Here is a 22,449-nt window from a genome sequence, read left to right as displayed (position 1 = left end):
GGCACAATAAGAGATTGTCGGAACAATAGACACGTGATATTTTGTACGCCAGAAATACCTTTACATGCAAACAGAAACATTAAGAGCTATAACAATCATGAAGTCGACTTTCTCTTCTTCTTGCCACCAGCCTTCGTTGCGGCGGGCTTGCTTGTGTCACCATCCTCGAGAGCCTGAGCCTTGAGCTTCTGGAGCTTCTCTTTCCGCGCAGCAACGGATGCAGCCTCCTCCTCATCGTCTGCGGACTTGCTCTTCTTGGTCTTCTTCTCCTCGACTGGCTTGCTGTCTTCGACAGACTTGCGCTTCTTGGAATCCTTGATAGCTTCGGTCTCAGGAGCAGCTTCCAGCACATTGGAGTCCTCCACCCACAACTCATCAGCGAGCCAGATAGGCAGAGCCATGGTGTTAGCACCCTTAATGTGAAGAGCCTTGATGTTTCTCCAGCCCTTTGCGACGAACTTATCGGTCAAACCGTTGACAACAGCGGCAATATTCTCGGACAGCTGCTCGGGTGTGAACTTGGATGAGCCGACTCGGACGGCAGCGGTGGTGGACGGTGCGAGCTGCACAGAGGCGCAGTTCAGAGTACGCTCGATCTCCTTGGCGACAATCAGAGGAGAGGCGAACGAGGCGTTCTTCTCTTCCTTGGAGGAGGAGTTCTTCTTGGTATCCTTCTTGACGCGTTTGCCGTCGACCTTTTCGATCTCGGCGATACGGATGGGAATCGGGCGCTTGCTCGACTTGTAGAAAATCTTTCCGAGGGTCTGCACCAGGCGCATAGCGATACGGTCATCAGCCAAGAATACATCGTGCTCTGCAAACAATTGGCGACGGCTCTCGAAGCTCTGGTAGCGGGCCTTCAGTTTAGAGAAACCGATGACCTTTTCGATGCGGGAGGAAAGGCCCTGAGGGAAGGACGGGTCGGCAATGATATCTTTGACGCCGCGCTGGGGATCGGCGGTGATCAAACAAATGCTGAGGGATGGTGACGTGTTGAGAGAATGAGGGATGCTAATTTTGCCGGGCTTCAGGCGGTTCTTGTCCACCACGTGCTGCTTGGTGGTGAGAACGAGCCAGACAGCCTCGCTCTTGGTCGCGCTGTCCTCATCATCAGAGTCATCGTCGCCAATCAAAGTCTTCTTGGTCGCAGTCTTTGCCTGTTCCTCCTGAGTAGACTTGATGTGCTTCAATAGCGCCGAGGAAGCTTTGAGGGCCTGATTAAAGTCCGATAAGTACTTTGCGAAATTGGGCCTTAGGGGTCATTGATACTAACCTGGGGCTTATCAAGCTGATAAGGGGAGCCTGAGGTCACCTTCGAGGTGAGTTGAGTAGTAGAGGAGCCCATTTTAGCGAATTGTAGACTCGATGAACATCTCCAATTTTTTTTGCAATCATATCGGGACTCAAAAAAATTTCGGAAGGCGGTGGCAGTTTGGCCATGCTTGGCAGTCCAGACCCCGGTTGATGCCTGAGGCCGCTATCGCACTTTCATTTCGAGGGTGATTTATCGAGGCCCAGGAAAAGAATTTGTCCCTTTCCCGAAGCCGAGTAAATGTACCTCCGATTCAGCATCATAACATTGGGAAACTCATTGGAGATATTTAATCCCATCGGATAATATTGATTTAACTACCTGTAGCTAGCGTACTAAAGGACCACTCGGGGTAATTGTAGGAAGGTACCTAGGTACATACGTACACGTACATACATACATTGTAGCAGGCCGGGGCATACCTTATCCAACGTCAACCTCTACGTGCTACCGTAAACTTCCTATGCCCTGCTGTCACAGTCCAGCAAACCTGCCCATAACCAGACAGTTCTACCCCCTACATATCTCCACTTATACACGCAGTACAAGTAACATACGCCAATAAACTGCTCTAAGGCTGCCGATGTGGGCATCTAATGACCCCATAAGATGAATGATGGGGATGATCCAGCCAGTCAGCGACCGGCGATGGTAGCCCACATCCAAACATGAAAGACCAAGACCCTGGAACTAAAACTCACCAGCCGTATATGTCAGTGACTGACTGCTCGGTTATCTTCCATTTTGACTCCTTTTGGCTTCACTGGCTCGATAGTAAACTCAAGTAATAAAGAAAGGTCGAGCGGAACTCCTCCTAGCCCATCTCCACCTTGGCCGCTAGAATCCCATCCATGGTGGAACGATGTATCGAGGGATGTCCTTCTGTAGGACTGTCAAGCTCAATATTCTGATACTAGATTAATCATGCTGCAGTTATCAAGCATCGAAAGGATTGTCTAATTCAAGGGACCTCCCATACGGACGGCAAGAAGTGTCGCTTTTGATTTTGTATATCAGTTGATATCCTTTGCTGCCTTTGCCTCTTGATGAGTCCATACGCTGCGGCGCTTTTGCTCAGCATTTGGATGGTTGTAAGAACAGTTGAAAGTGTAGGTCGAAAGGGAGATTATAAATAGCAGGACACCCTGATCTCAAAAGCAAGTCTATAATTAGAGAGCTGGACGGTAGTACCTATACTCCGTAGTACTCCGTACCTACATGTAGATTAAAGATCAAGTATCCTATACCCCGTATACCGAGTACTCCGTGGGGACCTAGACAATCGTCTATCAGGAATTATTAGCCAATGCGATCTAAGTCAAAAGGTGTCATCTCTGTCGCCTAGTTGCCTACCTACATAGATGCGTGACGGGGTATTGTTCAGCCTGGAACAACCTTCCAAGGTTGGAAGCTAAAGAGCCACCTTAATTCGAGGCTATTTCAAAACGGCTAAAAAAAATTTCCCCAGAAATAGGCCCTCGCTTTTCAAAAAAGAATTTCATAAGAATTGATCGCCAGATCATAGCGCGCCAAGTCTTGGATCGCTATTAATAGACAATCACTGTTGAGTCGGTTTCGGTCTCTCATGCGGATCAGGCTATAGGTACAATATATTTTGGCAGCACAAAAGCTTGGAATAGTGTACGGAGTAGTAGGTAGTCCGTGCAATGTGCGTTGATAATTAGTTAGCCATAATTACTGACATATAATCGATACAATGGGACACGTGAAACGAGTCCAGTGGACCGAAGAGGTGCCAACGATAGTTAATTTATTGCACGATCCATTGACGTACGTTATATTCCGTATGAAGCACAACATAGGTGTGTACCTACTTATATTGTACGGATACGGAGTACGGAGGACAAAGTAGACTGAGCCGCAACAAATTCCTATGGAACTCTTTTAGAAATAAATTAATTTATTAATTCACATGACAATCAACGGCGGTTCCCGAGAAGCCGAACTGTGGAAAGTCTCCAGTTTTAATATAAAAAAGTATGTACAACATACGGAGTACTCCGTATGTTGTATGTACTTGAGCTTTTACCGAATGGAGCACGAAATGAAAGCTGTCCCAATGAGCCACAATACAGATAATACGTAACGTATAATATTGTAGGTGGGAGTTCAAAAGCAATACTCCGTACCTACACCCACTTCGACAGAACATGATTAGAGAAAGAGTTAAACCGATGGGTGCAAGGTTACTCCGTATGAATGTGCTCACTTTGCACTTTGTACATACTAAATTGTTATGTCAACGCTACAGTGTTGCAATGGGGACCAATGCAGATCACCATGGTGTACGGAGTACTCCGTACAACTTTAGGTACTCCATATGTACATCTTAATCAGAACGATCGGAGGACATAAATCGGGCGTATTTATCCCCAAAAAGTCAGGTTTGATGCGTCTCTGTTCGCGGAGAATGTGTTCTATACTCCGAACATGAAGCACAATTCTGGTTCACCTCGCATTGCAAGACAGGATGGCTCAATTTAATGCTCATCCTGGTTGAACTTGTGTGGCGATGAAGAACGTAGATGAATTTCTGAATGTTTGATTTTTCTACTCCGTACTCCATATGCCGATATTGTTACCGTGATACATCTAGTGTAATTCTACTGTAAATTTTAGCGATCTGCTAGAGCATACTATGACGCGGACAGGGCCACGTAGAATTAAGATTGCTGTGGATCGACAAATCGGCCGGCTTCTAGCTCACCTATCACTACTCCGTATGGAGTATTCCACTGGCTAGTTGACTATCGAAAAAATGAATGACTGGAGCTATGCTGTTGGAACAAAGACTTTCAGTCGCTATAATGAGGACCTCGGGGGTATGGAGAGGATTATGGAGAGTGCTGCGGGAATTAAGAAGGCGGCGTCGTCATCACTGTAGGTTTTATGGAGAAAGGCCTACGTGCTCCGTACTCCATATATTTTATCGGACATCGCGATTATCGCCTAAATCAACGACGTATAGTCTGTACGGAGTATGTTGCACGGTAGAAGGTACATGCTGGTTTCTCGGGGGTATATGTATACTCCGTAGAGTACTCCGTACTTGGGGTGATTTTTCAATTTTATTTCCGACGAAGACGGTCAAAGTATCGGATATTACGCCTACTGGAGCACTAAACTTCGAGCATATAATGTAGTTGTACTCCGTACGGGGTATTGGACTCCCAGTGTGATACGAACTGGACTAGAGCCCCGTGCGCTGACACTGCCAGGGGAAAGGACCCCCTGCTTGCTGCTCACACCGCATCGCAAGCCTTGGAAGGGCTGGGCAGCGACTCTGCAGATCGGTGGTCTGTCAGGGGGTGGGCGTCTCGTTCTATGCGTGTATTGCTTCCTACCCCGTACCCCTGGCGCTACTTTGCTACTTTTGATCTTCACATCCTGTTCTCTACATCGGCCATGGATATGTAATTGGACTACCATAGGGCGTAGGGAGCACGACAGAGGTATATCATAAGAATGCACTCCGTATCCCGTACTCTGTACTCCGTACTCAGAGGACGGGGGATTAATGAATAGTTTTAGGGCGAAATAGCTTCAATAGCGTGGCCTAACAAATTGTAGAAAGTAGAACTAAAACAAAGCATCAGGAGAGAATGAAGTGACCAAATGGCTGTTACCCCGTACCCATGGATACGCAGGGAATTTTGCGAGGGTATGTGGATTCTGATTGGTGTACCTGAATCGTGGGGCCCATAGAAGTGCATTGTTGACCTCTGATTGGGTGCCCCTGGCAGTTAATCTCGTTTTGACGCCAAGGCGCAGGGACCAAAGGTAAACAGAAAAGAAAAAGGAGAGCGGACTGGGCACCAATCTGGACTGCGCTGGCGAAGCAAAGAGAGGGGAAGGAAAGAATGATGAGGCAAAAAGCTGGGCAGGACTAATATTGTATTTGCCAAGTCAAGCCAGCATGTACATAGTACAATCCAGACTCTCCCTCCAGGGTCCACTAGGCAGTGTGAGACAGTCTATCTTGAAGCTGTGCTCCGTATCCCGTACCCCTTTTCCCGTGATTATCACGCTAACGCAATTGGGACATAGACCAAGGCCCCTCCTTTTTGTTACCTCTCCTGACTTCCCTCTTCCCCAGTCTTGCCATCCGCAGTTCATTTCTCGAAGTTTTCCCACACCTGAGGGATCTTGTTCTCTCCACATTCTTTTGAAAACTACTGTCCTTTACGCGACTGTTGACGACAAACGCGCGCCCATTTTCTTTGAATCGATGTATGTATTATCTCCTGTTGATCCCTACACGTCGTGACATCAGATCGCGATCTGATATTCTGTGAATTCTTGGGGTTTCCTCGAGGTGTACCTGCATGGTTGCACACAATATTCGAGATGTGAATGGATGCGATCGCGTATGAGCGACCATCCTCGCGGCACAATACAATCATCGCGACGAGAAGACACGTGAATAAGGCGCAACTAACATGTTGGGTTAAATAGTTTAGCATTGCCACCAACACAATGAAGTTCCAGAACACTGTTGCCGCGCTGGCAACGGCTGGCCTCGCTACTGCCCACGGGCATGGACACGCTCACAACCACAAGCGCGTCACGGAGACCGAGACCGTCTCCGTTCCCGGCGCTGTTGTATACGATTTTGTTGTGATGGACCCATCCAAGTCAGGCGCTCCTCAGTCTATTAGCATAGATGAGGCCTGCAAAGGTCTTGCCAATCACGAGTTTGAGTGGCTCGACACCGCAGTTGTAGCTGCCTGTCCACCCAGCAGCACAGACACCCCCATCTCGACTTCCGCGCCCGCCCTATCAACGATCTCTTCCATCGCCCCTGCCATTCTCCAGGAGATCTCGGCTGTTATCGTCCCAGCCAGCTCAACCAGCACGGCAGAGCCCACCTCAAGCTCCACCTCAAGTGCCGCCGCTACCAGCAGCGCCTCCAGCTCGAGCAGCTCGAGCATCTCTGGTGCCAAGGGTCTCACCGCTGATTTCCCTGATGGAGAGATTGATTGCAGTGAATTCCCTTCAGACTACGGTGCTCTTCCCCTTGACTACCTTGGCCTTGGCGGTTACTCTGGTATCCAGTACATTACTCTCCTCGATGATCTGGTCAGCGACATTGTGACTGCTGTTACCGGTGATAAGTGTCACGGTGGTGCTATGTGCTCTTACGCCTGCCCACCCGGCTACCAAAAGTCCCAGTGGCCCACTGCCCAGGGTAGCACTGGCCAGTCCGTCGGTGGTCTCCAATGCAAGCTCGGCAAGCTCTACCTCACAAACAAGAACCACAAGCAGCTTTGCATTCCTGGTGTCGGCGATGTCCACGTCAAGAACAAGATGTCCGAAGATGTTGCCGTTTGCCGTACTGACTACCCCGGTACTGAGTCTGAGACCGTCCCTCTCGCCGCCGCCCCCGGTTCTGTCCACGACCTGACTTGCCCCGATGGCGACAACTACTTCCTCTGGGAGGGCAAGGTCACTTCCGCCCAATACTATGTCAACCCCAAGGGTATCTCCACCGAGAAGGCTTGCCAGTGGGGTGACGGCAGCGAACCCATCGGCAACTGGGCTCCCATCAACCTTGGTGTTGGTTACACCAGCAACGGAAAGTTCCTGTCTATCTTCCCCAACGCCCCGACTACCACCGAGACCCTCGACTTCAACATCAAGCTTGAGGGTGACGGCCTCAGTGATGAGTGCCGTTACGAGAACGGCAAGTTCTACGATTCTAACGGTCCCATCAGTGGAAACAGCGGCTGCACAGTAAGTTTTTAGTCCCGAATTGTCGGTCCTCATCCTTTCGATACTAACAATATCTCTCTCTCTAGGTCGGTGTCACCTCCGGCAAGGCTTACTACGTCTTCTACGACTAAGTATCGCAACAAATTTTTGGTCGGTGGCAGTCGTTACATCTCCACGCGAAAGTCAATGAGCGTCTCCCGTTCAATTTACATTAGGACAAGCTGAGCCGCCGCTCTCATCCCGCTTCCTTATGTGCATCTGTCTATATTCACGGTTTCTTATTTGAAGGATCATTATTACTTTCTGTGTATCTTAAATTCTATTTGGTTTTATGTGTGACTTGGCCCGAATTCCAATCCTTGTTGCATCCTTTTTGTTCTATTTCTTATGACCACATTTTACCCCCTGGTCGGACAACTTCATGGGAGCGCTATTTTTTTTATTTGATGGTTAGATTTACACTTTTTTTTTCAAGTACCAATCTGTTCTTGACTTCAAATCTATCCCTCGTTCCCTTTCCTTTCGTCTTTGTCCTGGTGATAGGGGGCTTGCGCCTTCCCGTTCAATGCTCCGTCTCACTCTTGGTTACTTCGTCCATGCCGTGTTCGTGACTTGAACTGCGAGGCTCGAGTGTATTTATTGGCCCAACTGGGGGATCGACTCATGGCATACAGCTGGTTCTGTACCTCTCCATTTGTCAGCTGACCTCCGTGACTCAAACTGATATCCAACATACACGGGGTGATCTAGTCCGACAAAAATGTACTGCCTGTTTTGATCCGGCCATTGTTTTCTGTTTAACTGAATGACATCCTCCCAATTGTTCTGCCACATTTTTGCTTGTAATAAAACAAGCGACAAAACTACGTATATTCCTGCTACAACGGTGCTTTCCTTCAACTCATATCACATACATTGTCAGTCAATACATGTAGATAGGAACATACATTGACATATAAAAGTGCAGGTATCCTTGTACCTTCATCCTCAGATTATCACAGGGCGAGAAATAACATAAGTATTAGTACTCCGTACGGAGTTCCTACCTAGGTATAGTACATACTCTAATTAACCCTAGGTGTAGAATATGTGATATGTCACATACATGATCGAATGCAGGAGCACACTCCCACATGGCGAACATATATCGCGTGCATTATTGCGTCATTCTTTCCTTCATATTACACCAGCAGTTGTTTTATCATATAGTCGACTTAATCGCAGCTTGACCTCATCTGGTTCACACCGAATATTATGATAATTATATCACGTGCCACTATGCATTGCAGCGAAGCCCTAAATTATAGTGACAACTACCTAACGACTCGGGATATATTTAAAAGAGAATAACAGTCAACCTCATGTAGCGGTTGCCTGAGTAATATTTTTAGTTAAATATTTGAGACCTCCGTATATCCTTGACATTGGCAACCCACTCATCTGAGGATGTTTGTGATATCGTTGGCCAACCCTCACTTGAGCCTTTTAGACAGTAGCCTACGATGGCTTGGTTGCAACCAGACTCTCTTCTATTGTAATGGTCCAGAACCTAGGCCCATCGACTCTCAGGCTACACTAGAAGAAACTGTTGTTCGCTTATCTTCTTTGTATGGGCCTCTACACCGGTGCTGACCGCTATATATATATTGAACTACGGAGGACGCTGCCTCATTTGCCGCACTCAAAATTGAATGGTAGTTGCTGCAATATGCTAGTTATGTTATGTGTTATATATGCCTCATTGGCTCTCTATATTTTTTTCATGACACACCGTCATATACCCTGTACTCCGTATGGAATACAGAGTACGGAGTATATAAACATCGGTTAGACCATATCTATTGAATGGATCCACCGATATATTACGCAAGGGATCAATTGCCAGGAGGCATAATTTTATAACTGATATAAAATTGTGCCAAAAAAGTAAAATTCTCAAGCAAATTCCTTGCTCTTGTTGAGAGTCTCTCGAAAGACCGGTGAAGTACCAAAAAAACATGTCAAGAAACGAAATCTCCCGAGGCCCCACCAGCACTAATCAACACAAGTGCAAAACGTCAAGTGTCTAGGTATTTGGCCCTGAATAATTGAATGGGCCGGAAGTTCGTATAGAGAGGAAACGCCATCTGAATTAAATTGACAGTCAAGGCCTGAGCCAGAGTGATATCAGTCCCTATGGTGGCTGGGAGACGCGACTAAGTCGGGCAAATGATCAATTTCGTGACAGCAAGTGGGGGGTTACATTTTCTGCTAGAAATTGTATAGTACGGAGTACGGAGTCCCCTAATACGTACTAGCTAGGGCCTCTGCGTACAAGCTTAGTGAAATTTGCCTAAATTTCAACGTTGCGTCCCGAGACATGATTTGGCCGAAAATATAGGAGTGAAGGCATAGTGAGCTTATTCCACTCCATCAATAAGGACCACAGGCCAAAAGATCCATTTTAAAGTCATTCTGGATACCATTCTCGACGGTGACATACTTGAACCGGGTCTCATACTGGCTCGCGTGGAGTCACGTGTTTTGAGACGCGGACGCGCCGCAGGGTACTCCGTATAGGGTTGACAGGTTGGATGAAGAGATAGAGAAAAAACCAGAAATCCGTCTGTTTTCTCATTTTTGCCTCTGGGTTTATAATCGACTACTTCTATGACACCTGGACGTTGCAATTGGAATCGCGAACCTGTAGTGGAGTGTGGTTGGCGTCTATCGAACGCGTCTCGGTCTGTAAGCGTGCATTTCCGCGCAGGGACGAGACGCTCCGCCCCAGGGCATTCCACCACCACACACCTTTTGACCTTTTTCTTCAATGCTTCTCCTTCTGTCTACTCGCCCCGTTTCTTTCCTCCCACCACGCCCTTTTCTATAGGGGAGTCCTTGAAGTCTTTCTCTTGTCGGAGATTCTCTAGGCCACTCTCTGTGTTCATATCACACGCGGAGACGCGGGTCCTCGACCTCGACTCAGTTTTCCCCCCTTCGTGAGTAGAAGTGCTCGTTAGACTTCGTTCCACCTTTCCACTATGGAGTCATCTCCATTGAAGAGCCGCGTCGGCTCAATTCTGGGCGTGAAACGTCCTGCAACTCTATTGCCTGCCTTTGAGCCAAGCTCTTCTCCCTCTCTTCCTCGGCCTCAAAAACGTGTAGCACGCGAACCCGATGTCTCGACGTATCCCACACCGGTCCCGACCTCGTCGACTCACATCATGTCATCTTCTCCTCCTCCGCCTGGGGTTGCTGCCTGCCGTCCCTCCCTGCCACGGTCCTTCGCTGCCGCCCTCGAACGCGCTCCATTGTCTGCCGTGCCTACGATAATGTTGTTGGAGAATGGTGAGCCAACTCTGATGGGCAGGTCCAGCGTCTCCTGTCACCACCAGCTTGCTGCAAGCCGTATGATCTCTCGTATTCATGTCAAGGCGACATATAAGCCGGCTCCAAACCCGTTCGATCGGGATAGGGTTGAAATTGTGTGTATGGGATGGAACGGTATTAAGATCCACTGCCAGGGAAGGAAATACGACTTGGCCAAAGGCAAGACCTTTACCTCCGACATCAAGGATGCCGACATCATGATTGATGTTCATGATGCCCGTGTTCTGGTCCAATGGCCTCGCAGTGAACGAAGGGACTGCCCTTCTACCGACTCAGAACAGACCAGCGATGAAGCCACCCCCACCCAACGACGTCAATCCCGACGAGAGCTGCAAGAAAGTCCGCTTCTGGATCGCCAACGTCTAGCGTCGCCTGTCTCTCCTTCTCCTGCTGCTCAACATGCTATCCCTCCATCTTCTCCAATCTTCACACCTTCTCGTTCTCGCGCGGCTGTGGTAGTGTTCGAGGATGAGCCTTCTCCCTTGAAGCGTCACAACACCGTCACTGGAGTGACCTCCCAGAGTGCTCGGCGTGCTACTGCTATTCTTCACAGCTCGCACGCCAGCGAGCTAAGCGATTTGGGTAGATCCGAAGAGTTTTCCGACAATGACGAAGAGAATGACCCTATCGTCCACTCTTTTGGACCGTTCGGAGAGAATCTTCTTCCTCGCATGGCTTCTTTCCGGGCAGGAGATTCGCCAATTCAGAGTGCTCGTTCTCCTCGCAGCCTGCTGCCCGCCCAAGCTCTCCAGCCAGCCCGATCCCCTAGACAGCAAGCCCCACTCCACGAGGACAAGGAACCTGAGACGACCGAAACCAAGCCCCAGTATAGCGATGAACGATCGGAGAGAGTCCGCAACCACGCTGCTAACCAACTTGCTTTCTCCCGCCTTTCCTCAACGCCATTCTCCACGATCCTGAATAACCTCCCTCCTGCGTACTGGAAGTCCAGTCATGAGAACCCCATTGGGCTCTCCAGGTCTGATATCCGCAACATCCTTGAATCAACCAAGTTTATTGGTCGAGTTGCCCGTGAAGGCAAGGATGCCGCTGGCAAGCCGCTTGAAAGTGAATATTACTATGTTCCCGATGAAGATGATGATGTTATGCGTCGGTCTGCTGTGGTCGATGATCTTCGCAAGCCCGGCTTGCGCAACTGTCGGAAGCAGCACAAGGTAAGTACCTCTGTACCTGTCGATGTACTTGAGCAGCAGCTAACTTGGTTCCAGCAATACTTCTGGCGTAAGCCCAAATGAATCATTGACTGAAAAAGTTCCCATGTCTTTCCACTGTCGGATGGACTTTCCGAGTAAATATTTGCAATGATTCCTGGTCTCCCCGGCTGCTAGGGAGGCCTGCATAGCGTGGCGTGAGGCATACCCTGTTTTAAATTCATTATTATCAAGATTCTTGCTTTCTTTTGTGTGGTCTGTATTTCTGCTTTTCAGTTGTCATATTTTCTTGTTGCAGCAGCAACGTGTACGATTCTTTGGTTTCAGAAAAGCCCGTGTACATCGTTTTGGTTGATCCTGGATATCTCGAAGGTTTCCAACATATGCTATTGCCTTTGATCATGACTGTTTTGTTTTGGAGGTTAGTTACACTACTGCTAGCGCTCACATTTCACGGGTTTTCTTTTTGGGACTTTGTCACTCGTGTCTCCAGACATTGGTCAAGTCACGCGCCCTGGTGGGCTCTCTGTATCTCACCTGCTTTTCGTCTCGTCGGTTTTTCATTTTTGTCAGTCTGCTTTCGGATGGCTGAACGCTCTCACGACTTGTATGTTATCCTTTCCATTTCAATATATGAGTTCAGACAATCCATCTCCATATAGCAGGCTGTAAGGGCGTACGTCCTGTACCTAGAGCATCATATCATGTTGACTAATTGACAGGAAAGAAATCATACTGAGGCAGCATTGATTGTGTCATCCTATACTCCGTACAACATCGTGAGCTCATCAGTCATAGAACGTAGGTTAGGGGATACAGGTGCTCACTGTAAGGCTCATGCGATTGATATCGTGACAGGTCCATGTAGGGAGTACAAGCATCGCTTTTGGCACGCTTTACAATGCCCACAATGCCCACAATGAACATAAATTGATATGTTCACTATTCCGGGAATCTAGTGATTTTGTGTATCAGCAGGGCAACGATACCTGAGACAGAGCCGACATAGCCTGATACGTTCGCCACCCGCACGTCATATCGGGGGCCACGCCGGCTTGCTGAACTAGATCTTCCTCAGCCTAGAGAGGCTGTTATCCGAAGTACAACGTACCATCGCTATAATAGTCCCTATGATCCGTCTTAGCCGCCACCTCATACATCTAGACCCTGAGTACCCCGCACCGAAGGGTATAAAAGGACCCAACAAGGGAGCCGTGAGCAACAGACTTCCAATATCTTGATACCACACTGAACTAGCTCCAAATCAATAGCTAGCAAATCCTCGGATATCCTATATCCTGAGATCATCCTTATTCAATTTATCCTTGTGGGTGACCTACTCAATGACATCCAACAATCACAACGGGGGCCACCAATTTATGGCTACCCAAAAAGAACACATAGTTCTTTCCCTCTCGCATAACCATACTCATTCGGCTGATGCCACATCATCAGGTCCTAATCGAAAGGACGCATCTCCCGAGAAGTCATGGAAGCCGAAGCTTGATCGCCAACAGAGCTGGAGCAACGAGGATCGCAAACATCAACTGCAAGAACGATTACTCGGCTCTGAAAAGGGAAAGGAGACGGGATTCACCGAAGCACATAGTGGGGATTAGAATGATTCGAACAGCATCTACTCTGTAGTGCTGGAATGATCGTCGGATTGTTATACCACTGGGACTTTAGGGACTTTAGGAAGCGACCGAAAGGGCTTTGTTTGAGTAAACCAAAATCATTTTGTAATTGGGAATCTGAAATCATATAATTTATCCTATACATCGTCGTGTCTGATCTGAATCCAAACGAGAAGTGAAGGAGTGTAAGTGATGAAGTGCAGTTATCTCGCACAAGTGGATAAGTGGATAAGCAAAAAGTCCGCCATCACCTCCGCTCCGCCCTACACGTTGAGGACCTGACCTTCTCTCCCTTCTCTTCTTTGATTGCGTACTGCTCTCTTATCCTTTCTTTCCCCACCGATGTGGCGTTCAAGTCACTTATGCGCTTTCCCCTCGGACATTCACAAGGGACCCCACGATTGAGTTGGTCTTGGACACATCGCCATGGAGCGCCAACGGAAAAGTACGGTGTATCAAACCATCCTTGAGGGCCTTAACTGACGCTAGGCTTTTTTGCCTCCTTGCAGGGGAGCTTCGCGACCTAAACGAGCGTGCTTGGGCAGGCGAATCTGGTAGGAAATTCAACTCCCTTGATGACGAAATGCCACAGCCCACCTAGATGACTCTAACACCTGAACACCAGACGTCTTTTCCACAAGCAAATCACTCGATTCCGCTCTCAAAAAGAACACCGCCTTCATCAAACGTTTACGCACCGGCATCAGTGCCTCTGCCCTTTCCACCTTCCTCGCCGACATCCGCACTCTGTCACTCCACAAATACCTTTCCGAAATCATCTCCGCCTGCTACGAAGGCCTCTGCAAGCTTAAATCCCCCGGAGAAATTGCCGCTGGAGTGGAGGTTGTCAGTGCACTTCACCAACGTTTCGGCCCATGGGAGTTTACGCGGCAAATTGGCTGGCTGCTCGGCCGGGGATTAAGCACACCGGATAAAGCGCAGCTCAAGGCACTGAGCCAGGAAATCCGCGAACGCGAAGAGAAAGATCGTCTGTCTCGGCATCGTGTTCTTCTCCGCGTTGTCACGGAGCTTTGGCTAGTCAATGTGCTGAAGACGCTCGATGATGTTGAGCGACCCGAGGATTTGGGCGCGAAGGTTAAGGAGGGAGCCGTTGGCATAGGCAGCAAACCGTCGGAAACCCCATTGAAAGCCAAAAGTCCCTCTGTGGGCGTGAAGGACCAAGACAAGCAGGCTGAGCCATTCCCATTGGAGGTTCTGAAGGAATTGCTCGGTCATGACCGTGACCACACGAACTTACCTCTTGCAGTCTTGTTTGTGAAGAGCTTTAGTTGGGATATCGTTGGATCGAAGCTTGCTGAGGATGGCAGGAAGACCGTTGAGGCCGATGGTGCTACGACTTCGGGCGCGGATGCCCAGCCTACAGAGATCAATGGGGATGTCAATACGGAGGCCGATCTGCCTCTGACTCCAGAGAAAACACAACAGCGGTTTAGAAATATTTTGAATCGGTACCTTGAAGATGTCAAGGCTCACGTGGTCCGAGATCAGAGAGCGCTGGCCCAGCAAAATCGCCGCAATGCCGAAGCTTACGTGAAAAGCGGCGAAATCTTCGAGGACCGCCAGGCTAACTTCGAAAAGCAATCCAAGGTCCTGGAGAAACTTGTGGCCAATACCCAGGTACTGTGCGAGGCTCTAGGAACCGAGATGCCCGATCTAGCCGAGAAGGAGCCTACCGATGCTTCAGCCAGTGGTGGTATTGGTCTTGTAAAGACCACTGATTACCTGCGAGGCCAGGGTGAAGGTGCCGGAATCTGGGAAGACGAAGAAGAAAGACGATTTTACGAAAATCTCGTTGATCTCAAGGGCAAGGTGCCCGCGGTCTTGCTTGAGGATGGCAAAAAGAAAAAGACCGAAGCTGAGGAGTCAGGTAAGAAGAAGCCAGATGGCGAGACCACTGACTCTGCCGAGCCCTTGGATGAGAAGTCCGCGGCAGAGGCAGATGACCAGTCTACCGCCATTGCCAGCAAGACCGTGGGTGCACAGGTAGAGTCTCTGCTTGCCAAGCTGCCCGAGTTACAAACCAAAGACCAGGTCGACCAGTTTGCTCTGGATTTCTGCTGGGTTAACTCTAAAGCATCACGGAACAGACTAGTCAAAGCCGTGTCCGACATTCCCAAGGGCCGCATTGATCTTTTACCTTTGTATTCTCGCTTGGTGGCAACGCTTGGACAGTATCTGCCAGACATTCCACAGGGACTGACCACGTACCTCGATGAAGAGTTCCGAAGTCTACAGCGGCGCAAGTCCAAGGAATTCCTCGGCCAAGTACGCATGAGCAACGTTCGTTACTTGGCTGAATTAACCAAGTTTGGTGTGGTTCCGGAGCATATCATCTTCCATTGTTTCAAGGTTTCGCTGGACGAATTTTCACGCATGAATATTGAAATCATTGGTCATTTGCTAGAAAATTGTGGCCGTTACCTGTTGCGTAACCCCGAAACATCGCCGCGGATGGCCTCTTTCCTCGAGACCTTAAGTCGCAAGAAGACCGTGCAACATTTGGCCCAGCAGGAGCGAATGGTCATTGAAAACGCCATCTATTATGTCGACCCACCTCCGCGCCCAGCTATCCAGCAAAAGGAACGTACACCCATGGAGCAGTATATCCGCCGGCTAATCTACCTGGATATGAACAAGCGGAACTACACCAAGATTTTGAAGTCCATTCGCAAACTTCATTGGGAGGAGCAGGAGGTTGTTGGGATTTTGGAACGTGTGTTCAGCAAACCGGTCAAAGTGAAATATGGCAGCATTCACCTATTGGCAATTCTTGTCAGTGCTTTGTACCGGTATCACCAGGAATTCGTCATCGGCATCGTGGACAATGTTCTTGAGCAGGTCACGCTCGGCCTCGAGCAGAACGACTTCAAGTTTAACCAGAAGCGCATTGCGGAAATCAAATATCTAGGCGAACTCTATAACTACAAGATGATTGATTCCCCGGTCATTTTTGATACCTTGTACCGCATTATCACCTTCGGCCATGAAGGTGGTACCCCGGTTCCCGGAAAGATCAGCATGCTGGACTTGCCAGACGATTACTTCCGCCTGCGCTTGGCCTGTACGCTTCTTGATACTTGTGGCCACTGTTTCGACCGTGGCTCGGCCAAGAAAAAATTGGATTTCTTCCTTGCGTTCTTCCAGTACTACTTGTTTACTAAGGATCCCTTACCCATGGATGTCGACTTCCTTGTCCAGGATACTTACCACTCTATTCGCCCACAATGGAAAATTGCTACGGAGGCTGAAGAAGCGACCCGCATTTTCAGTGAAGCTGTGGCTCAGAACTACAACGTGCAGGATTCCGAGCGACCCATTGAAGCCGATGAAGAAGACGCAGAAAGCAGCTCATCTGATGAGGATCTCGAGGAAGATGCGATTCCCGAGATTGACGAAGACCAGGAATCTAGCGACGAGGCCGAAGTAGGTCCCCCATCCCATCTACATGAAGTACGCCCCATTAACCCATTTACCCTATCGAAGGCGTCTGGACCCAATCCCGAGGCAAATGATGAAAGCGAAAGCGAGTCCGAGGACGAACAGATCATTGTCACCCGACAGGAAGAGGAGCGAGATCCAGCAACCGAGGCTGAATTTGATCGTGAATTCGAGAAAATGATGGCCGAGAGCATGGACTCGAGACGGTTCGAACGCAAGACTGTGTTCGATATTCCCTTACCTATGAAACGCCCTCGCGAAAACATGCCCATTGATTCCAGCCCTGAGCCAGTCCCGGCTCAACCAGTTGCCCCGAAGACAATGGCTTTCTCTCTTATGACAAAGAAGGGAAACAAGCAACAGGTAGAGAGACTCGAAAATTCGCATCCGCAGTATACTTGCATCTTGCTAACAATATTTAGACCCGCACTATCGATCTCCCGTCGGACTCGACCTTTGCCATTGCCATGCGGAGCCAGCAACAAGCCGACCGGGAAGAGCAGCAACGCATTAAGAACCTGGTCCTGAACTACGAGGCGTCAACCGAGCCCGAACCAACCGAGAGTGAGCAATATCCCCTACCCAACATCAACCGGAAGAACTTCGAACTGAAGGACCGAAAAGCAGACACCCAGGAAAAGCGTACCCCCGCGAGCCAGCGGATGGACAAGGCCGGCGCGAACCGGTCTGCATTCCGTTCCCGCAAACTCCAACTCAGTGACGTCAATTGGTAATGAACGCTGCTATCATCTGGACCAAGGTCCTTCTCTTCACTTAACACAGCAACAGGCACCTTCTTCCCCAAGAAAAGGTTGCCATGCCACCATGGAACACTTCTTTTCGGCTTCTTTCAGTTTGGAATGCCTCCGTGTGAACTCTTGGCTCAACCCAATGAGCTTGTCATCTATCGCATCCGTCGCACACAACACCAGCACGCAATGCTGCGTGGGTATGACCAAGAACCCCTTCTCGCTAATGGACTCTGCCCTGTCGCGAATTGCTATCAAAATGGATGCACTCCTGCCGTTGCCTGGGATCCTTGTTTCATCTATCACCTACCCAATCCCTACTGGCAAATTCCCGAGCTGGACGACATCCGATTTTTTTCGTCCTCTCGTACAGAACCCGGATACAGTCACCAGTTGTCAATGAACAGGTGGAAGACATGGTCAGATTACTCCCATCGTGGACGAAGCTCTCAGACAGTTCAATTTACGGGGTGACGAGGGTGAACAGACACGGCGGAACGAGAATCCGACTGAAATGGCTATGCAGATACGAATTTTATGCTATGGATGTATCTCTTTAGCCAGAATCTCTATTGTCTAGTGGAGAGTAATGCTTGAATGTAAATGGATTTCTTCGCACCAACAAAAGTAACAGATGCAGAGACGAAAGCATTATACAGATGGTAGATTGGCCATGGCCTCCTGTAGCGTGCCACCCTAAGGGGAACACACTTGGTTTAAACGCTGGGGACCCGTGCATGTTGTTATACATTGACATCTCAAATTCGTTGGCATTCGAGTTTCACTATCAGGAATTCGAAGTCTGTCCACCCGAGCAGGCAATTTGAGAGGTTGACTCAGTGATACTCATTTCGGTCTGAGAGATCTGTATTTTCAAGATACACCTCGATCTAGAGCAGAATCTCATTAGCAGTGTTGATGATGACAAAACACAAACAGATAACATACTTTGTTCGTCATCTTCGAATCGACATCTTTGCAGCATAGACAAGCGGCAATGCCCACGATGCCGAAGGCCATCGATACCATAGCAACAACACTATCAATAGTTAGAAAATGGAAATCTTCCAACGTATCTCGTCAGATGCGGAAAAGTCATGCACTCACAAAATTGCTTTGCAATATGCTTGAGCAAGAGCCGCCTCGGCTGCCGCTACCACAGCAGGGCTATACGATTTCATTGCGGCGGCGCCTTGAGATACCACCGACATGAGATCTGTGACCTTGGATTCCGAAAGTCCTGCGGAGATGGCCGCGGAGGGGACATATCTAGCGGTATATTTCACCAAGGTGTTGCTGAAGACAGTCTGATAGATCGAGGTCGCAACTGAAGGAAAGAGTCAGCTTCATCCAACAAGCGATGGGTAGTTTGAATAGGAGAATCAAGAAGACAACGACAACATACCAGCTCCAGCAGCGAAGCGAATGCATCCCGAAATCCCACCACTGACACCGAGGTTTTTATGCTCCACACCCATTTGCGTGATAGCAATACTCAGATAAATAGCCCATCCAAAGCCTGCCTGAGAGAGGAATATGAAAGCAATCATAGTCCCCTTGTTGGTAGGCGTAACTATACCAAGCAAAGAACCAAAAACAACCATAACAAACACCGATCCGGTAAGTTGCCAGTGCCAGTGTCGCAGCTTGCTGCCAAGGAAAGTGAGGAGCATAGCACCAAAGAAGATAGCAAAGCCCTGCGGCAGCGACAGAAGGACAGAATACTTCCAGTCTGTGCCGCCGTTAGTATAAAACACCGTGATCATCTGTGGCCACAGGATGCTGGATGAGTAGTAAAACATGTTGACGACGCCCAGTGCAATGACAGGAGCCGTAAAGTCACGTCCCCACGAGCTTGAAAAGATGTATGTTGGTGTCAAGGGATATTTCAAGTTGCCGAATGACTCCCACAGCGCAAAACCGACAAGTACAACCGCCCCGATAACTAGTGGGGCGACGACGTGGGCGTCGTTTGACTCGTACACGCCAGCCCAGACGATGCCCATGAGGAAAGGAACTGCACCGCCAATGAAGAGGAAGGCACCAAAGTAGTCTAGGGATTTGAAGGCCTCTTTGTATGTCATACCGAGTCTGATATGTGAATTAGCTTGTAACCGGTCGGAGTTGGGGGTTCGAGAACTCACGGGTGTTTGGGCGGATAGTAAAGGAAGAGCAGGCCGAAGAAGGATAGGCCCTGGAAGATAGCCACGCCCCAGAAGTTCCACTCCCACGAGCCGAACTCGTAGCCATATCGGGCTGTCACTGGTGCTACAATGACGGCAATATAGACTGTAAAATCGGCTATTACAACGCCAATATGCCGCCATTTATTGGGGAGCAGCTCTGGGAGTGCGAACGCAGCCATCTGAATTGGGGTTGATTTATTAGTTGTCACAGTTTAAAGAAAATTCATAGGAGAAAGAAAGTCTCATACCTGACAGTTTGCACCACCGAAGCCAGATACAACGAGCCCGACAATGATTTGATCAGTGCTCTTCGCTGTTGCTACCACGATATGGCCAATGAAGCAGATCTGGATAAAGGTTAACATAGGTTCTTTTATCGTGTTTTAGCCACCTAATTTACCAGATTGCCTAGAACCAGGAACCATCGTCGACCTAGAAGATCAGTGTTGGGGCCACTGTGAGGTGTATGAGCATTAGATCACGAAGTGGGTAATGCATTGCATACAAGATCAAGAAGGCGCAAGTAATTGAGATAGTCCATGCCTAGAATCGGATTAGCTCTTTTGTTCTAGTGAACTGGTTGAATATTCATTGCGCACAGGAACAAACCAAATATAACCAGTCGGATCGCCCATATCAGCCGAGACAAGGGTGCCGATCGCCGACACCACGGGGACAGGCCAGAAAGAGAGGCCGTAGCCGCAGGAAAGGATCTATGCATCTTAATCTCAGTGGATATATCATGATTGGACCTGTCACAATCTCATACCACAGAAACAATCCATGTCTTCAGTGTAACCACCGGCTCAGGCGCTTCATTGGCAGTAGTCGAAGGTGAGCTTGGTGTCTCCGTTAGAGAACCAGCATGCACTGGACCTTTTTCTGCATCAGCAACCATGATGCTGGTTTGCAGTGAGATGGGCAATTGAAAGAGAGAAAATTGGGAGGAAAAAAAAGAAGGTAATAAACATCTACTCCATAACGGCCTACAGATTACACGCACATGGCAACATCCCTGAGCATGGGCTGTGGTCAGACAAATAAGCAGCTCTGAGCCAATGATCAATGAGAAGAGTGTCCACTATAACTCAATGGCAAAAGAGGACGAGGGGGGCGTTGGACCATTTCCCAAGCAATGGCCCGGATTGCAGGATCGTCTCACACTAACAGGCGCTAGATCCAACGTCCAATATACAAATCCTTGGAAGACCCGGTGCATATGGTGTAATTCGGCATTTAGTCCCCGGCAATCACGTTGAGAACGATAATCCCTTTCCATCTGACCAGCAGTGCATTCTTCCAGTCCCCCTCATCGCCACTATCACCTACACCGTAGCAATTATTCATCTCTCAAGATCTCACCACGATGGGCTCAATTATTGAAACTCGGGTGGCCATTGTCACAGGAGCTACTGCAAGTACAATGAAACCGAGAACATACGATCTCACATCAATAGCTAACCAAAGAATCCCCACAGTCTGGCATAGGGCTTGACCTAGCCAAGGACTTATGTGCAAAAGGATGGAATGTCGCATGTGTAGGCCGACGTCGCAAGGCAGGAGAAGCCATCCTGAAGGATCTACCCGAGGGAAAAGCTCTCTTCTTCGCCGCGGATGTCTCCAACTACGAAGAATACGCGAATGTATTCAGCAAAGTGCACCAAGCGTGGGGCCGGATTGATGCATTATGTGCCAATGCCGCGATTGTCGATCCTTCTTCGATCTATATTCTCGGCTCGAGGAACAACAGCATTGACGAAATCCCACCAGTACCGGATATGTCCCTCGTGGACATCAATTACAAGGGCGTTGTGTATGGTACTCAGCTGGCAACCCATTTCATGCGCCATAATCCGCAGCCCGGAGGTCGCATCGTCGTCACGGGCAGTATTGGCGCGATCTTCCCCCACAAATCATACCCGGTATACTGTGGCACCAAGGCGGCAGTGAATCACTTCATACGAGGTGTTGCCCCGTTGCTGAAGCAAAAAGACAACATTCTCATCAACTGTGTCATGCCCGGAATTGTGGACACGCCCATTGTACCACGCGAGATGATTGCTGCTGTGTCTCCTGAATGGTAAGAATTCTTATATCCCTGGAACATCATTGGCAAAATGTCATTGCCGAATACTAAATTACCTCTGCAATCCAGTACCACCCCGATACAGACCGTGCTCCGAGGCTACGAAACATTTCTAGAAGATTCAACGGGTATGACGGGCGAGCTGTTAGAATGTTCGGCCGAAAAGCTCATCTATTACCAAATGCCCGAGCCTGGAAATGGCCACATCACGAAGCGGGCTGTCACAGTCTGGGAGCCCCTGTTCCGCATGATGCATGGTGAAAATTCCGAGTTGCCGGACGCCATCGCTTGAGGAATATCGGGGGAAGTTCAGGTTCAGCCCGGGACGACCGTTGCCCTAACTGGCTAGCTCAGGAAAAAAAAAAAGTACAGATGGGCTCCACTGCCAGCACGGTCTGCGACGATCCCCAAGCTCATTGACTCTGCCTCTTATTCCAAGCGAGCCAATAGTGGCTTTTTCGCCGTTCGCCCTGCTTTCGGGAACAGGATCCTTGTCTTCCGTGTGGGCCCGCAGCGGGGTCCAATGTGATCTGTCGTCTGTCATATTGTATGACTCTTTATGCATTGTCTCTGAATTTACGGAATCTCTCCTTTGTCCCCATTGTGGCCCCCAGTCCGCAGAATCCACCATTCTCTTTTATGGCCCGTGTCTTTCCCACCTTTCAACGCTTTGCCCGTAGTTTGGCCCCAGCGAAATGGTCATGTGCAACTCAGTCAAGGAATTACCATCCATCCCGTGAGTGTCG

General features: G+C 49.0%; 7 protein-coding genes across 7 annotated transcripts; 5 read left to right on the top strand and 2 right to left on the bottom strand.

Moving 5' to 3' along the window:
* Positions 1-95: 95 nt before the first annotated feature.
* Positions 96-1,345, bottom strand: N7457_001172 (uncharacterized protein; the record flags this gene model as incomplete). The annotated part of the gene is made up of 2 exons (XM_057172218.1): positions 96-1,214; positions 1,274-1,345. 2 exons carry the CDS (start codon positions 1,343-1,345, stop codon positions 96-98), a joined length of 1,191 nt encoding a protein of 396 aa, XP_057036121.1.
* Positions 1,346-5,809: 4,464 nt separating this feature from the next.
* On the top strand, positions 5,810-7,176 carry sun1 (SUN family protein UTH1; the record flags this gene model as incomplete). The annotated part of the gene is made up of 2 exons (XM_057172217.1): positions 5,810-7,066; positions 7,132-7,176. The coding sequence occupies 2 exons, from the start codon at positions 5,810-5,812 to the stop codon at positions 7,174-7,176; spliced, it is 1,302 nt and encodes a 433-aa protein (XP_057036120.1).
* Positions 7,177-10,065: 2,889 nt separating this feature from the next.
* On the top strand, positions 10,066-11,670 carry fhdA (putative transcription factor Tos4; the record flags this gene model as incomplete). Its single annotated transcript, XM_057172216.1, has 2 exons — positions 10,066-11,589; positions 11,644-11,670. The coding sequence occupies 2 exons, from the start codon at positions 10,066-10,068 to the stop codon at positions 11,668-11,670; spliced, it is 1,551 nt and encodes a 516-aa protein (XP_057036119.1).
* A 1,259-nt stretch (positions 11,671-12,929) lies between these two features.
* Positions 12,930-13,205, top strand: N7457_001169 (uncharacterized protein; the record flags this gene model as incomplete). The annotated part of the gene is made up of 1 exon (XM_057172215.1): positions 12,930-13,205. One exon carries the CDS (start codon positions 12,930-12,932, stop codon positions 13,203-13,205), a length of 276 nt encoding a protein of 91 aa, XP_057036118.1.
* A 444-nt stretch (positions 13,206-13,649) lies between these two features.
* N7457_001168 (regulator of nonsense transcripts 2) lies at positions 13,650-17,416 on the top strand (the record flags this gene model as incomplete). The annotated part of the gene is made up of 4 exons (XM_057172214.1): positions 13,650-13,668; positions 13,733-13,777; positions 13,849-17,045; positions 17,105-17,416. 4 exons carry the CDS (start codon positions 13,650-13,652, stop codon positions 17,414-17,416), a joined length of 3,573 nt encoding a protein of 1,190 aa, XP_057036117.1.
* An 851-nt stretch (positions 17,417-18,267) lies between these two features.
* N7457_001167 (uncharacterized protein) lies at positions 18,268-20,515 on the bottom strand (the record flags this gene model as incomplete). The annotated part of the gene is made up of 10 exons (XM_057172213.1): positions 18,268-18,321; positions 18,380-18,470; positions 18,539-18,758; positions 18,837-19,522; positions 19,576-19,796; positions 19,866-19,964; positions 20,018-20,072; positions 20,123-20,160; positions 20,217-20,330; positions 20,387-20,515. 10 exons carry the CDS (start codon positions 20,513-20,515, stop codon positions 18,268-18,270), a joined length of 1,707 nt encoding a protein of 568 aa, XP_057036116.1.
* Positions 20,516-20,983: 468 nt separating this feature from the next.
* Positions 20,984-21,995, top strand: N7457_001166 (uncharacterized protein; the record flags this gene model as incomplete). The annotated part of the gene is made up of 3 exons (XM_057172212.1): positions 20,984-21,035; positions 21,106-21,697; positions 21,773-21,995. The coding sequence occupies 3 exons, from the start codon at positions 20,984-20,986 to the stop codon at positions 21,993-21,995; spliced, it is 867 nt and encodes a 288-aa protein (XP_057036115.1).
* Positions 21,996-22,449: the final 454 nt, after the last annotated feature.

Source organism: Penicillium paradoxum, assembly GCF_028828445.1.
Source record: "Penicillium paradoxum strain IBT 22861 chromosome Unknown utg000002l_segment0_segment0, whole genome shotgun sequence".
Taxonomy (NCBI): Eukaryota; Fungi; Ascomycota; class Eurotiomycetes; order Eurotiales; family Aspergillaceae; genus Penicillium; species Penicillium paradoxum.
This window is presented reverse-complemented; position numbering and strand designations above follow the sequence as displayed.